General features: G+C 45.1%; 1 protein-coding gene across 1 annotated transcript in view; it reads left to right on the top strand.

Moving 5' to 3' along the window:
- LOC134744622 (E3 ubiquitin-protein ligase Ufd4) overlaps positions 1-13,535 on the top strand; it is a 77,522-nt gene that overhangs the window by 17,759 nt on the left and 46,228 nt on the right. The window contains exons 13-17 of the mRNA XM_063678505.1: positions 2,575-2,755; positions 6,720-6,785; positions 10,498-10,663; positions 12,391-12,606; positions 13,215-13,347. Coding sequence (XP_063534575.1) covers positions 2,575-2,755; positions 6,720-6,785; positions 10,498-10,663; positions 12,391-12,606; positions 13,215-13,347 — 762 coding nt within the window. The remainder of the gene's footprint in view (positions 1-2,574; positions 2,756-6,719; positions 6,786-10,497; positions 10,664-12,390; positions 12,607-13,214; positions 13,348-13,535) is intronic.

Genomic DNA, 13,535 nt, shown 5'->3' with positions numbered 1-13,535 from the left:
ATTTATTTACACTTGTAACATCAATTTTTTGATTTATGTGTTGTAAATAGTGTAAAGTTAATTAAATTAAAAAGCTGCCTACCGCAACTGCTCCGTATTAAGTTGTTAAGAAATTTTAGAATAGTTTAAAAATGGCGCTTAATGAGGGGGTGATAAATTTTGTGATCATTAATTTCCACGATCATGATCGTCCGTTCTGTAGACTGATTATGACTTAATTCTCGACTGTTACTATTTTGAGAAAAATTTAGAAGAAATCTATCATGTCATGTTCTAAATCTAAAAGTTACGCTTTACTGAGAAGGGTGTATTGTATTGTATTGTAGTTCGGGCGATTTTCCGCAACTCGACGACTGGCGCCTATTTTGCGTGACATGGGGGTGGGCTAGTCCTGCCAGCCCAGCTCCTCGAGGAAACCTATCAAACCTTTGATGTTGAGTAGGACCTCGGGGAGGTCTCTCGGGGATCCGAGATGTTTTGCCCTGTATGGGGCCACTCCGCTGCACTCCAGCACCACGTGAGAGGCTGTTTCTTCTGTCTCCGTGGGGTGTATTTTTACTCAAATCAGGGATTATCAAACTTTTTACCCCGCGCACACCTAATTAATTTCCAAGATGGCTGCCAACCACATGAGTTTTTCCTCACCATGTACCAGGGTACAGTCGAGTTCCATATACATTTCTTCACCTTAATTCAATGCAATAAGGTGAAAAAATGTATACATATTTATGAACCCGACTGTACCATGTATAAAATAGTAGATTGTGTCACAAGGGAGCAAAATGACATATTTACGGCGAGGGCGTACAATTGAATCCTAAACGAAGCGAAGGATTCTATAATAGAATCCTGAGCGTAGCGAGGTAATAGAATCCTGAGCGTAGTGAGGGATTCAAGTGTTAACGCCCAAGGTGAAAATAATTTTGCTACCATGTGACACATACTGCTTTTCACATCACCTATGAGGAAATTACATACTAACATTAGGTGTCAAAACATTATTATTTTAAGCAAAGATCGATACGGACAAAGTGCCAAAAATATGTGTACACGACCTTAGTATAGGTACATACTTCTGGCACTTTGTCCGTATCGATATTTTCAGACGTGACTGTAGTGACAAATTAAAAGTACCTACAGCTCATAATTATGTACCTAATATCTTTTCAAAAACAGCAGCAAACAACTAAAATGATACAATGAAAATCAAGTACATTATTTTTGTAGATTTTTCTGATAACAAATTAGCTCTTACCCCTTTGAACCAAATCTTCGGAAGAACACTATGAAGACTGATATCACTTATATTTATTATTATTATTAGTGTCGTTACCGGGATGCTGCTTAAAACATCTGACACAGATGAAAAGGCCTATTATTATTGATTTAAACTAAGTATTTACAAATTTATACAGAATACAGAACCGCATAATGCTTTGTGAAATATTTGTACAATTTTTTTTAAATATAAACTTTTTAAATTGCATAGACAAGTATGGCTGCGTTTAAGGAGACCTAAAATGTCAAAATGAAAATTAAATTATTAAACTAAAGTTTTTTTACGTTTCTTTGTAAATATTACGCTAATTAATTTACTTAATTTAAATATGATATTAATTAATTTAAAATACGTTAATTACATAATTACATTTTTTGTTTACAATTACAACAAAATATTATTTAAGTTAGAAAAATTGTATGCACGTAATCGATTATAAAGAAATTGTAATCGATTATCTGCATACTAATTTCATGTCTTTGTGTCAATATTTTTATACTGGCAACAAAATGTCCTTGAACAGAAAAGTGCCACTTTGATCCCTCCTAGCAGGGAAGAAAAGTTCCCTTTTCGAATAGGTGATGTGAAAAAAACCATGTCATGTCATGTGTAAGAAAGTCTGGTCAGGTACTTGTTGCTTATCCTTTAACGATCGCTGACCAAACCCTGGTTCGTGTACAGTCAGCACCAAATATATCTATTGACGGCGAAAGTGGCTAAATATATCGGATCACATCTTTTCCACAGAGGTAACAATAGTACATTGTGATACAATACAAGTGTGCTAAGTCATCAGACACGAGGCGATATTGTGCGCGCGAGTTGTAAGCGAGCGTGCAATAAGAAAGCCCATGTGTGTAATGACCAATGCACACGCGTTTCATACGACGTTTTTTAACACACTTGCGAGGAAAAAAAATAAACTTTCATATTAATCAAATTTTAATTGTTAAAACAGTAAAAGTCTAAAATCTTTCATACTGCCGGCCGCCCCTCGCCCCGGCCGCGGGCCGCGGCAGGCGGTCAGGGGGCGCCGGCGCCCGCCAGTCCGCGTGGTAAAATCTACTCGACCAATTAAAGAGGGTTCCGTTTCCATGCATATTATTAGCAATCAGTTACCTTCTTAACTCAGTCGGATAATATAATGAAAAAGCACGGGTGTTATAATATACTGAAAAAGCACGCGTGTTTAATATCTAGGATTATGAGCCGTAAATCGGTGGAATAAAAACGTCGTTTTGAGCAAGTGTGTTGAAAAGGTGTTATGATTAAGGATAGTAAACATTGGTTCGCAGGCGCTTGATCCCGGTGTTCTGCGCGCGCTACCTAGGCGCGGGCGGCGCGGGGGTGCGGCGCGCGTGCCTGTCGCTGGTGCGCAAGATGGTGCACTACACGCCCGCCCGCCTGCTGCGCGCGCTGCCCGCCGCCACGGCCGCCTCGCTCACCATGCTCATCGCCGCCGTGCTGGACAACGTGGTGAGATAACATGTGCTCGTTACCATCCCAGTGTTCTGCGCGCGCTGTCGCTGGTGCGCAAGATGGTGCACTACACGCCCGCCCGCCTGCTGCGCGCGCTGCCCGCCGCCACGGCCGCCTCGCTCACCATGCTCATCGCCGCCGTGCTGGACAACGTGGTGAGATAACATGTGCTCGTTACCATCCCAGTGTTCTGCGCGCGCTGTCGCTGGTGCGCAAGATGGTGCACTACACGCCCGCCCGCCTGCTGCGCGCGCTGCCCGCCGCCACGGCCGCCTCGCTCACCATGCTCATCGCCGCCGTGCTGGACAACGTGGTGAGATAACATGTGCTCGTTACCATCCCAGTGTTCTGCGCGCGCTGTCGCTGGTGCGCAAGATGGTGCACTACACGCCCGCCCGCCTGCTGCGCGCGCTGCCCGCCGCCACGGCCGCCTCGCTCACCATGCTCATCGCCGCCGTGCTGGACAACGTGGTGAGATAACATGTGCTCGTTACCATCCCAGTGTTCTGCGCGCGCTGTCGCTGGTGCGCAAGATGGTGCACTACACGCCCGCCCGCCTGCTGCGCGCGCTGCCCGCCGCCACGGCCGCCTCGCTCACCATGCTCATCGCCGCCGTGCTGGACAACGTGGTGAGATAACATGTGCTCGTTACCATCCCAGTGTTCTGCGCGCGCTGTCGCTGGTGCGCAAGATGGTGCACTACACGCCCGCCCGCCTGCTGCGCGCGCTGCCCGCCGCCACGGCCGCCTCGCTCACCATGCTCATCGCCGCCGTGCTGGACAACGTGGTGAGATAACATGTGCTCGTTACCATCCCAGTGTTCTGCGCGCGCTGTCGCTGGTGCGCAAGATGGTGCACTACACGCCCGCCCGCCTGCTGCGCGCGCTGCCCGCCGCCACGGCCGCCTCGCTCACCATGCTCATCGCCGCCGTGCTGGACAACGTGGTGAGATAACATGTGCTCGTTACCATCCCAGTGTTCTGCGCGCGCTGTCGCTGGTGCGCAAGATGGTGCACTACACGCCCGCCCGCCTGCTGCGCGCGCTGCCCGCCGCCACGGCCGCCTCGCTCACCATGCTCATCGCCGCCGTGCTGGACAACGTGGTGAGATAACATGTGCTCGTTACCATCCCAGTGTTCTGCGCGCGCTGTCGCTGGTGCGCAAGATGGTGCACTACACGCCCGCCCGCCTGCTGCGCGCGCTGCCCGCCGCCACGGCCGCCTCGCTCACCATGCTCATCGCCGCCGTGCTGGACAACGTGGTGAGATAACATGTGCTCGTTACCATCCCAGTGTTCTGCGCGCGCTGTCGCTGGTGCGCAAGATGGTGCACTACACGCCCGCCCGCCTGCTGCGCGCGCTGCCCGCCGCCACGGCCGCCTCGCTCACCATGCTCATCGCCGCCGTGCTGGACAACGTGGTGAGATAACATGTGCTCGTTACCATCCCAGTGTTCTGCGCGCGCTGTCGCTGGTGCGCAAGATGGTGCACTACACGCCCGCCCGCCTGCTGCGCGCGCTGCCCGCCGCCACGGCCGCCTCGCTCACCATGCTCATCGCCGCCGTGCTGGACAACGTGGTGAGATAACATGTGCTCGTTACCATCCCAGTGTTCTGCGCGCGCTGTCGCTGGTGCGCAAGATGGTGCACTACACGCCCGCCCGCCTGCTGCGCGCGCTGCCCGCCGCCACGGCCGCCTCGCTCACCATGCTCATCGCCGCCGTGCTGGACAACGTGGTGAGATAACATGTGCTCGTTACCATCCCAGTGTTCTGCGCGCGCTGTCGCTGGTGCGCAAGATGGTGCACTACACGCCCGCCCGCCTGCTGCGCGCGCTGCCCGCCGCCACGGCCGCCTCGCTCACCATGCTCATCGCCGCCGTGCTGGACAACGTGGTGAGATAACATGTGCTCGTTACCATCCCAGTGTTCTGCGCGCGCTGTCGCTGGTGCGCAAGATGGTGCACTACACGCCCGCCCGCCTGCTGCGCGCGCTGCCCGCCGCCACGGCCGCCTCGCTCACCATGCTCATCGCCGCCGTGCTGGACAACGTGGTGAGATAACATGTGCTCGTTACCATCCCAGTGTTCTGCGCGCGCTGTCGCTGGTGCGCAAGATGGTGCACTACACGCCCGCCCGCCTGCTGCGCGCGCTGCCCGCCGCCACGGCCGCCTCGCTCACCATGCTCATCGCCGCCGTGCTGGACAACGTGGTGAGATAACATGTGCTCGTTACCATCCCAGTGTTCTGCGCGCGCTGTCGCTGGTGCGCAAGATGGTGCACTACACGCCCGCCCGCCTGCTGCGCGCGCTGCCCGCCGCCACGGCCGCCTCGCTCACCATGCTCATCGCCGCCGTGCTGGACAACGTGGTGAGATAACATGTGCTCGTTACCATCCCAGTGTTCTGCGCGCGCTGTCGCTGGTGCGCAAGATGGTGCACTACACGCCCGCCCGCCTGCTGCGCGCGCTGCCCGCCGCCACGGCCGCCTCGCTCACCATGCTCATCGCCGCCGTGCTGGACAACGTGGTGAGATAACATGTGCTCGTTACCATCCCAGTGTTCTGCGCGCGCTGTCGCTGGTGCGCAAGATGGTGCACTACACGCCCGCCCGCCTGCTGCGCGCGCTGCCCGCCGCCACGGCCGCCTCGCTCACCATGCTCATCGCCGCCGTGCTGGACAACGTGGTGAGATAACATGTGCTCGTTACCATCCCAGTGTTCTGCGCGCGCTGTCGCTGGTGCGCAAGATGGTGCACTACACGCCCGCCCGCCTGCTGCGCGCGCTGCCCGCCGCCACGGCCGCCTCGCTCACCATGCTCATCGCCGCCGTGCTGGACAACGTGGTGAGATAACATGTGCTCGTTACCATCCCAGTGTTCTGCGCGCGCTGTCGCTGGTGCGCAAGATGGTGCACTACACGCCCGCCCGCCTGCTGCGCGCGCTGCCCGCCGCCACGGCCGCCTCGCTCACCATGCTCATCGCCGCCGTGCTGGACAACGTGGTGAGATAACATGTGCTCGTTACCATCATTTCGATGCCGTACTGCACACTCTGTCTGTACTACGGGAAAACAAATGTTGTACCATAATGTGCAAATAAAAAATTTCCAACCAATTTTTTCCTGTAAATGTACGAGTGTGAATTAAGGTATCGGTTTTTCGTTGACTTTGCCCATTGCTGGCGCGTTGCTAGACACAACGTGGTAAGTGATCCCCTTGATACTTGACTGATATGATGTCAGAGGTGTTCAGACAAATCTACATCTTCTCTTGCAGCAAATAGATCCGAAAGTGTCTGCAGTAATATTAGTGAAAAGCTTACTAGTCAACTGATGCCGTTTCGTCGATAAATCATATTTGAATAATACTATAATGTAAACCTTTATGAGATACTCGAATACTGAATCTGTCAAACCAAATTGCCAGTAGAAAAAGGCGCAAAATTCTAACACTTCGCGCCTACATTTTTTAATTTGCCGCCATTTTCTGCTGAGTAAATTGACTTGGCAGACTAAGTAAAATAAATGAGGGCTAGGGCGTTCAATTTCGCCGCTAGGGGCGCTAGTGTAAATGAGGGTCTTTCAAAATGTCAAATGCATAGAACTTTTGGGGGTTTCAAGCTTTTTTATCGGATCGGCAATTTTCACTCTTTATTCATAATTGTGGTCAATTTTTGTTCATCTTTGATTAATCAGTGTAAACAATAGATATAGCTCAACAAATGTTAGTGGTTTAAAAAAAGTGCCAATTAAAATATATGCAAAATTAAACAGGTTGAAAAAATGGCACATTTAGACGTTAAAACCTTTATGTATATTAGAACGTATTGATTTAAAAAAAATAAGCATAGAAGAATTTTGAGATCTGTTTTTCTGGACCCACATTTACAGTGGCGCCATTTGGTGAGCACAAAAACGATAGCCCCCATTAGTTGGTGATGGAAGTACAGCGGTTGTGTGTGTAGGGCGAGGTGGGCCCCCGGCGACCGCAGCCCCGGGCGCTGCGCAGCCGCTATATCCGCGCGCCGGCGGTAATGTTCCGATGGTGTGATGATTCCGAGAGTGCGCCTGAGGCTCTAACTACTGCCCGAGCGGTACAAGTATCATAGTCGCCTACAGTCCGCTTTAACCGCTCTACTGAGTTTGTGCGGGGCGGGAATGGCTAGCCGTCTTACTTTGAAGCATGAGCGTGAGCGCGCATCAGACCTCTCGCTGTAACAAATGGCGGCTTGCCGTGGTCGAGCGGTAAAATTGACATCTTGTTTTTATATCCCACATTTGATATGATAGTTCGATTGCACCGATTGGTCCAACCGACCTGTCATTTTAGTATGAAATTATTACAAAAGCAGGATTGTGTATGAGAGATAAACACAGAGCTTAAAGCCACTTTATAATGTAACTTAGAGATAAGTTAAAAGTGGAAAAATTTACGCGGCGATTCTGGATTACTACATTTACTACCCCATCGCTCTGTCCTGCTGTTGTCCTCGAGTGAATACTCGGTTAGCTCATTTGGCAGAGTGATGGGCTTATTGATCTGAGAAAGTGAATTTTTCTACTATTAATTTATTTCTAAAAAATACTTTATATTGTAGCTTTTAAAATAAAACCATTGATGGTGTTTTTCAATCTATGCCAAAATTTAAAGTTTTTCTTAAAAAATGGGTGTCAATTTTTTACAAGGTGATTATGATACTTCTACTCTACTTTAAAACAAATATTAGCCTATATTAAAAAAAAAAACAAAGTATTTGTCCTCAAAATGAATTGTTAATAAAATGGTCAGTAACTTAGAGCCGTAGCATACGGCAGCGTCGTACCGATGAAATTATTTTTGCCACTTGTATTGCCATTTTGCACAATGTTGTACAATCAGCGTCAAATAGATCAATAGGGATGATGACACATGTTGAATTTTATTACAAAATCTAGCATTTTATCCAAAACAAGTGTTCCGTACATTACACAATTTAAACAATGTATTTTTTATGTGAAACGTGAGTGAAATGTCTTTATAAACCCGTAGGGGTCGGTTTCTAAAACTAAGTAATTAAGTCCGACTCACGCTTGACTGCACATTTCTAATAGGTTTTCATGTGATCTGTAGGTAAAAAACTATTTTGTGTATTTGTTTCAAAATTTTAAACCCAGTAGTTTCAGAGATAAAGGGGGAGGAATGGTAATTTTTTGCCTATTTTCTTGAATAACTTCTAAACTGTTTATCCTAAAATTATAAAAAATATACTTGAGATTCTCACAATGAGCTCTTTCATTTGATATGTAACACGATATAGTTTGAAAAACTTTATTTTTTAATTTTCTCGTTTACCCCCAAAAGTGGCCCCCATGTTTAAAATTCATTTGTTTACGTTACATGTCCGTCTTTGGGTCACAAACTTACATATGTATACTAAATTTCAACTTAATTGGTCCAGTGGTTTCGGAGAAAATAGGCAGTGACAGACGGACAGATAGACAGACAGACGCATGAGTGATGCTATAAGGGTTCCGTTTTTTCCTTTTGAGGTACGGAACCTTAAAAATATTGTATAGCAACTATATGCATATACGCAATATTTCACCGACAAAATCGCAATTTTACTTATTTTCTATACATTCAAGATGGGCTCTCAGTGACCTTGACGTCACGTTCACTTATCGTTTTGTTAGGAGCGTTTCGCGAGTGAAATACGACTGTCGGACTTTGACTATCATTTCTGACTTTTGTATTGCTTTAATGCAATGGGTCCCATATAGACATTTGATCCTAAAAACACACACCTTTGTTACCATAGGAATAATTATGTTTCGATATATTTGGCCACTTTGACCGTCACTATCTGTTTGACGCTGACTATACTTACGATCGAACTTTTTAAAGTGTATATTTTTTTCATATCGTACGATGCTGACTCCATATTGGCTCGGCTTTGTATTGCTATATATGAAATAACGATTTATGTACCTGTTTCACATACATCACAGTACTGTTTACTAATAAGCACCGATAATGGATATTATGGTTTATGTACATATCATGTTTCCTCTGCATCACTTTTTTATATACAAAAACCATCACACCATCGAAATTTACTTGCATTGTTTTTTGGTGTTTTTTATGTGTTTTAATATTGTTTCTTCGTAGATTTTAGTCCTGCTGAGTTTGGGGTTGAGTATATAGGTATATTTATTGTGAGAATAAAGCTGCCTTTCCACTGAGGCGGAGATGAGAAAAGACGTCCGGGCCTCAACCATTGGTTGGAATCCAGCGGAGCGGAGAAGAGAACCAATACTATTGATTGATTCCCGCATGCCTCCTCTCATCTTCGCCTCAGTGGAAAGGCAGCCTATTGCCAGTAGTTGCCACACTTAGTGACTTTTATGCCAATGGAATAGAGATCGGTTATTGTAACTATTCCTTTTAGTAACTATTGGTAACTTAACCCATTTTAGGGGGTATGCCTTCTTTGAGTGGCTACAGCGGTTATTGGTGCACATACTTACACTTTTATATTCGGACGCCATTTTATCGCGAATTACTTATATATATTTACATGGCGTCTAGAAACTCTGGATAAGCGTACATGTTGATTCATAGATTTCTTATTCTTATTCGAAATAGGAAACCACTAAAATAGTAAATATGTGTATCAATAATACAAGTGTTTATAACCGCGTCGCTGTGGCTACAAAAACACAAAACTGTCTCAATAAAATTCACCACTAAGGTCTTTCTCATACAAGAAAAAAAAATGTCAACTGCGACGCGATCAAATAAATGACACACTTCCACACGACACGATTTATCAAAAACTGGCCGGGTTCTGGGCTACTAAGGTCTGTTTTTTTATTCCGTAGACTAAAATGACGTTTCACGTGTAAGACATGACATTTCTTAGTACCACATGAAATGTGATTTTAGTCTACGGAATAAAAAAACAGAATATAGGCCTATGAAAAATGACAACGCGTTTACCGCTTAAAACAATATAGTGTCATTAGATTGTCGAATGTAAATAGTTATTTGTGCAACAAGAGAGGAAAGTTGGTTTTTCTTGCGAGTGTTTATTTTGAGTCCCGAGAAAGCGAAAGATTCTAAAGTAGAATCTTGAGCGTAGCGAGGGACTCAAAAACACGAGATGTAAAATAACTTTGCTCTCGTGTTGCACACATAATTTTTCACCTCAGTAGTGAGAGCATATTAAAGGTTAAAACGTATTTCGAATTACACAGAATAAACAGATTTTTTTATTTTATTTAAGATTCTAATTTATACAGGGTGGCTAAAAATAAATGCATTCCCATTACCAGGTAGGTTTTAGGATTAAACTGAGCAACTATAGGACCAACCAGGAAATCGCGAAAAAAATTTTTACCCTCCCATAGAAAATGGACCAGCCAAAATGTATGAAACAGCCAAATTTTTTTTCGCGATTTCGGTGTTGGTCCCATAGTAAAAGTTGCTTAGTATAATACCAAAACCTAAACAAATCTAATTATTTAATAAAATACTTTTATTTGTTCCCGTAGTTTTATCACAAACTGTTCGTGCAAGTCGCAGTTGACAACTAGTAATTTTTGGGCCGCCCCGTGTGAGAAAGGCCTAAGGCTTTGGTTTCCCATTGATGCTGTGCGCTATGTAGGTACAGCGACACGTTTTATAAAATAGCTTCCTTCCCATACAATGTCGCGCTGACGCGTCAACCGGAGACCGAGGACTAAATATCTAATCTCTTATAGGATGACGATGACGGTCACATCATCGTGCTTGGCATCGCCGAAGAGGTGATGGTGAAGGCCACAGACATATACTTGGAGCAGTTCGCGAGGCTGGGCGTCTTCAGCAAGGTGGAGGCTTTGGCGGCCGAACCGGCGGCGAGTGCTGCTAACTCGACTAGTGTAGCAGGTATGTTGATTTAATGGATCCATTAGGGTGCGAATCAAACGCGGAGCGTTATTTATAGTGGTTCCTGTTTTTTCTCTTTTTCATAAAGGCAAGCTCACTGCAGTGAATATGCAGCTTTATCGCGGCTCGTTTTTTCGCGGCCCATTTCTTGGTCAGTCGTAGCAAATAACGTTAAGAAATTATGTTCATTGTTATTATTTAATTTAAACTCTTCTACAGCAATACGCATTATGAGCCTGAGAGTATGCGCTGCTATGAGCTTTCGTCTTTAAGGCCTGGGTCTGATTTACGCTGTACGCTGCGCACGGCGTAACATTATATTGGCGATTGTTACAACTTTATAGAACGTGACGTTCTGACGTTGTGCACAGCGTACGTCACCAACCGGAGACCAAGACCTAAGTATATTTTGTAAAAGTTACTTCTTTTCTTATCATAGAACCAAATTATAATTTAATTTTTTTCATTTCTTTTTCTTGTTTAGAGGATACAGAAATAAATTACACAGATACAGAAGGTAACTTTCAAACGAATATAGAGATAAAACGCTTAACAATTTCATACCAATAATTTAACGTAGTTTAGCGAAAAAGATCCATTAAAAAAGATCATTTAAATGTGTGATTTTTTTGAGATGTGCAAATTTTATTTACAGATGTGTGTGGGTTGGATCCTTTTCCCTAAATGACGTTAAATTTTGAAACACCCTCACATCACAATTACTCATTTCACGCTGTGAAAACTATATGCTAGCAATTATCAACAAAATGTTACCTTATAGAAATGCTACAATTCGGTCAAGAGATCCATAAAAATATATGCTGGCAATGTTTAATGTCTCTTTAACGATAACACCGCTTCTTGTCTGTCTCTGCTTTTATGTATGTATGTATAATATATCCTGAACTACAACGAAATAGAAGGTATCATGTAATAAATTGAGAATATACACACAAGCACACACAAACACACACACACACAGACACACACACACACACACACACACACACACACACACACACACACACACACACACACACACACACACACACACACACACACACACACACACACACACACACACACACACACGCACGCACCACACACGCATACGCACTAGATTAAGTTAATTTAATGTATATAATATTATATTGAAGTTGAAATAATAAATTAATTTATAGCATGTCTTATAGTAAACTATAAGTAACATATTGTACATATTGTAACATTTTAAATATAATTTGGTTGTACCCCTTCAAATTACGGAAGAGCGGGGCCTTCTGCCACAAGTATATTAAAAGAAGGTTCCAACCCTATTGCCATTTATTTATAAACTCTTTATTGTACAAAACACAGAACACGAATATGGCACTGAATAGGCAGGCTTTTATATGTAATGTTTGATCTCCTACTCGCCCCTGGCGACGCCCGTGTCCAGTTTCCGCTATTTTAAAAGCTGTGTTTGATGAATTTTGGTCCTTCGAGTTGGTTAATTTATTGCCTAGTTATTCTGTTTTTGTGTCAATTTTCTACTAAAATGACAGTCCGGTTTGACATTCTTACTGTACGTTTATTATCTGGGATATATATATTTTTACCGTTCGCAATATAGTAATAGCACCATTAAGGTTGAATTTGTTAAAGAACATTTTACGTTTACGCCGATATTGCCCCATTAACCCATCATAGACATAGACAGATTGTAAAATACAAACATTGCTATCTAGGTGGAACAGAAGACGCCACAAGTTTGTGCAGCAACGTAGCGTACTCGTGGGGCGAGTGGTCCCTCTGCCGCGGGCGCGACGCGCTGTACGTGTGGAGCGACGCGGCCGCGCTCGAGCTCAGCACCGGCTCCAACGGCTGGTTCCGGTTCCTGCTGGACGGCAAGCTGGCCACCATGTACTCCAGCGGCAGCCCGGAGCACCAGACCGACAACACGGGTACGTTTATGTCCACATCTTCACCGTAGCAGGTAGTTCATCAGCGTCGTCATATTAGCCCTTTGACCGCCAAAGACATCAAACGCGCCTTCAGCCCAATCAACCTTCGTGCTCTAGATCTGTAATGACATCCGCTGTCCTTAGCCCTACCACACAAAGCGAGATTTCATTAACAGTGCCCTTACCTCTCCTTCGGACGTAGTTTAAGGACATACCCGGGTCCATAAACCTAATTTAAAGAATTTTAAATGATTCATGGTTAGGTTTCACTAGACTTATATTGACCGGGATATAGACCGTGATTACCTTTTGTATTATTTATGTGCTACCGATATTTCGACGCAGTTACATGCATCATGTTCACGGGTGACTGAAGATAGCGCGTGGGTGTCAAAGTTGTGTAGACCGCGCTCGGCCTACCCTCCTCATTCTTGCGCGTCGGTTGCGTTCGCTTTCAACGTTACCATCGGTCGAATTCACACTCGTTGGTCTGGCGGAAATATCGGGAGCTCATAAATAATACAAAAGGTAATCACGTTCTATATCCCGGTCAATATAAGTCTAATTTAAAGAAATTTCCTTTTATAACTTCGAAATGATGTTAACAGAGAACCGCGGCGAGTTCATAGACAAACTCCAGAGAGCAAGAGCGTCCGTGAAAAACTCTGTACCACAGCCGATAATGTCTAAGCCGTCACACACCAAATTGATACTTGGGAACTGGTCTCTGTCCTGCAAAAAGTAAGTATCATAAAGTATAGTATAGAATACCTAAGGCAGGGGCGATTTAGCGACCACATATACGTACAATTACTTAGAAACTGAGTCTTAGTTATTTTATAATAAGGTTGAAATTAATAATTTTAATTATGAGTTACTTTTTATATATTTCCCAGTGCATTACAAATGTGAGTGTTTTATTTTAATGA

The sequence above is a fragment of the Cydia strobilella genome, chromosome 1 (genome assembly GCF_947568885.1).
Source record: "Cydia strobilella chromosome 1, ilCydStro3.1, whole genome shotgun sequence".
NCBI classification, from domain to species: domain Eukaryota; kingdom Metazoa; phylum Arthropoda; class Insecta; order Lepidoptera; family Tortricidae; genus Cydia; species Cydia strobilella.
The sequence above is the reverse complement of the archived record's forward strand: the minus strand, read 5'-3'. Positions and strand labels throughout refer to the sequence as shown.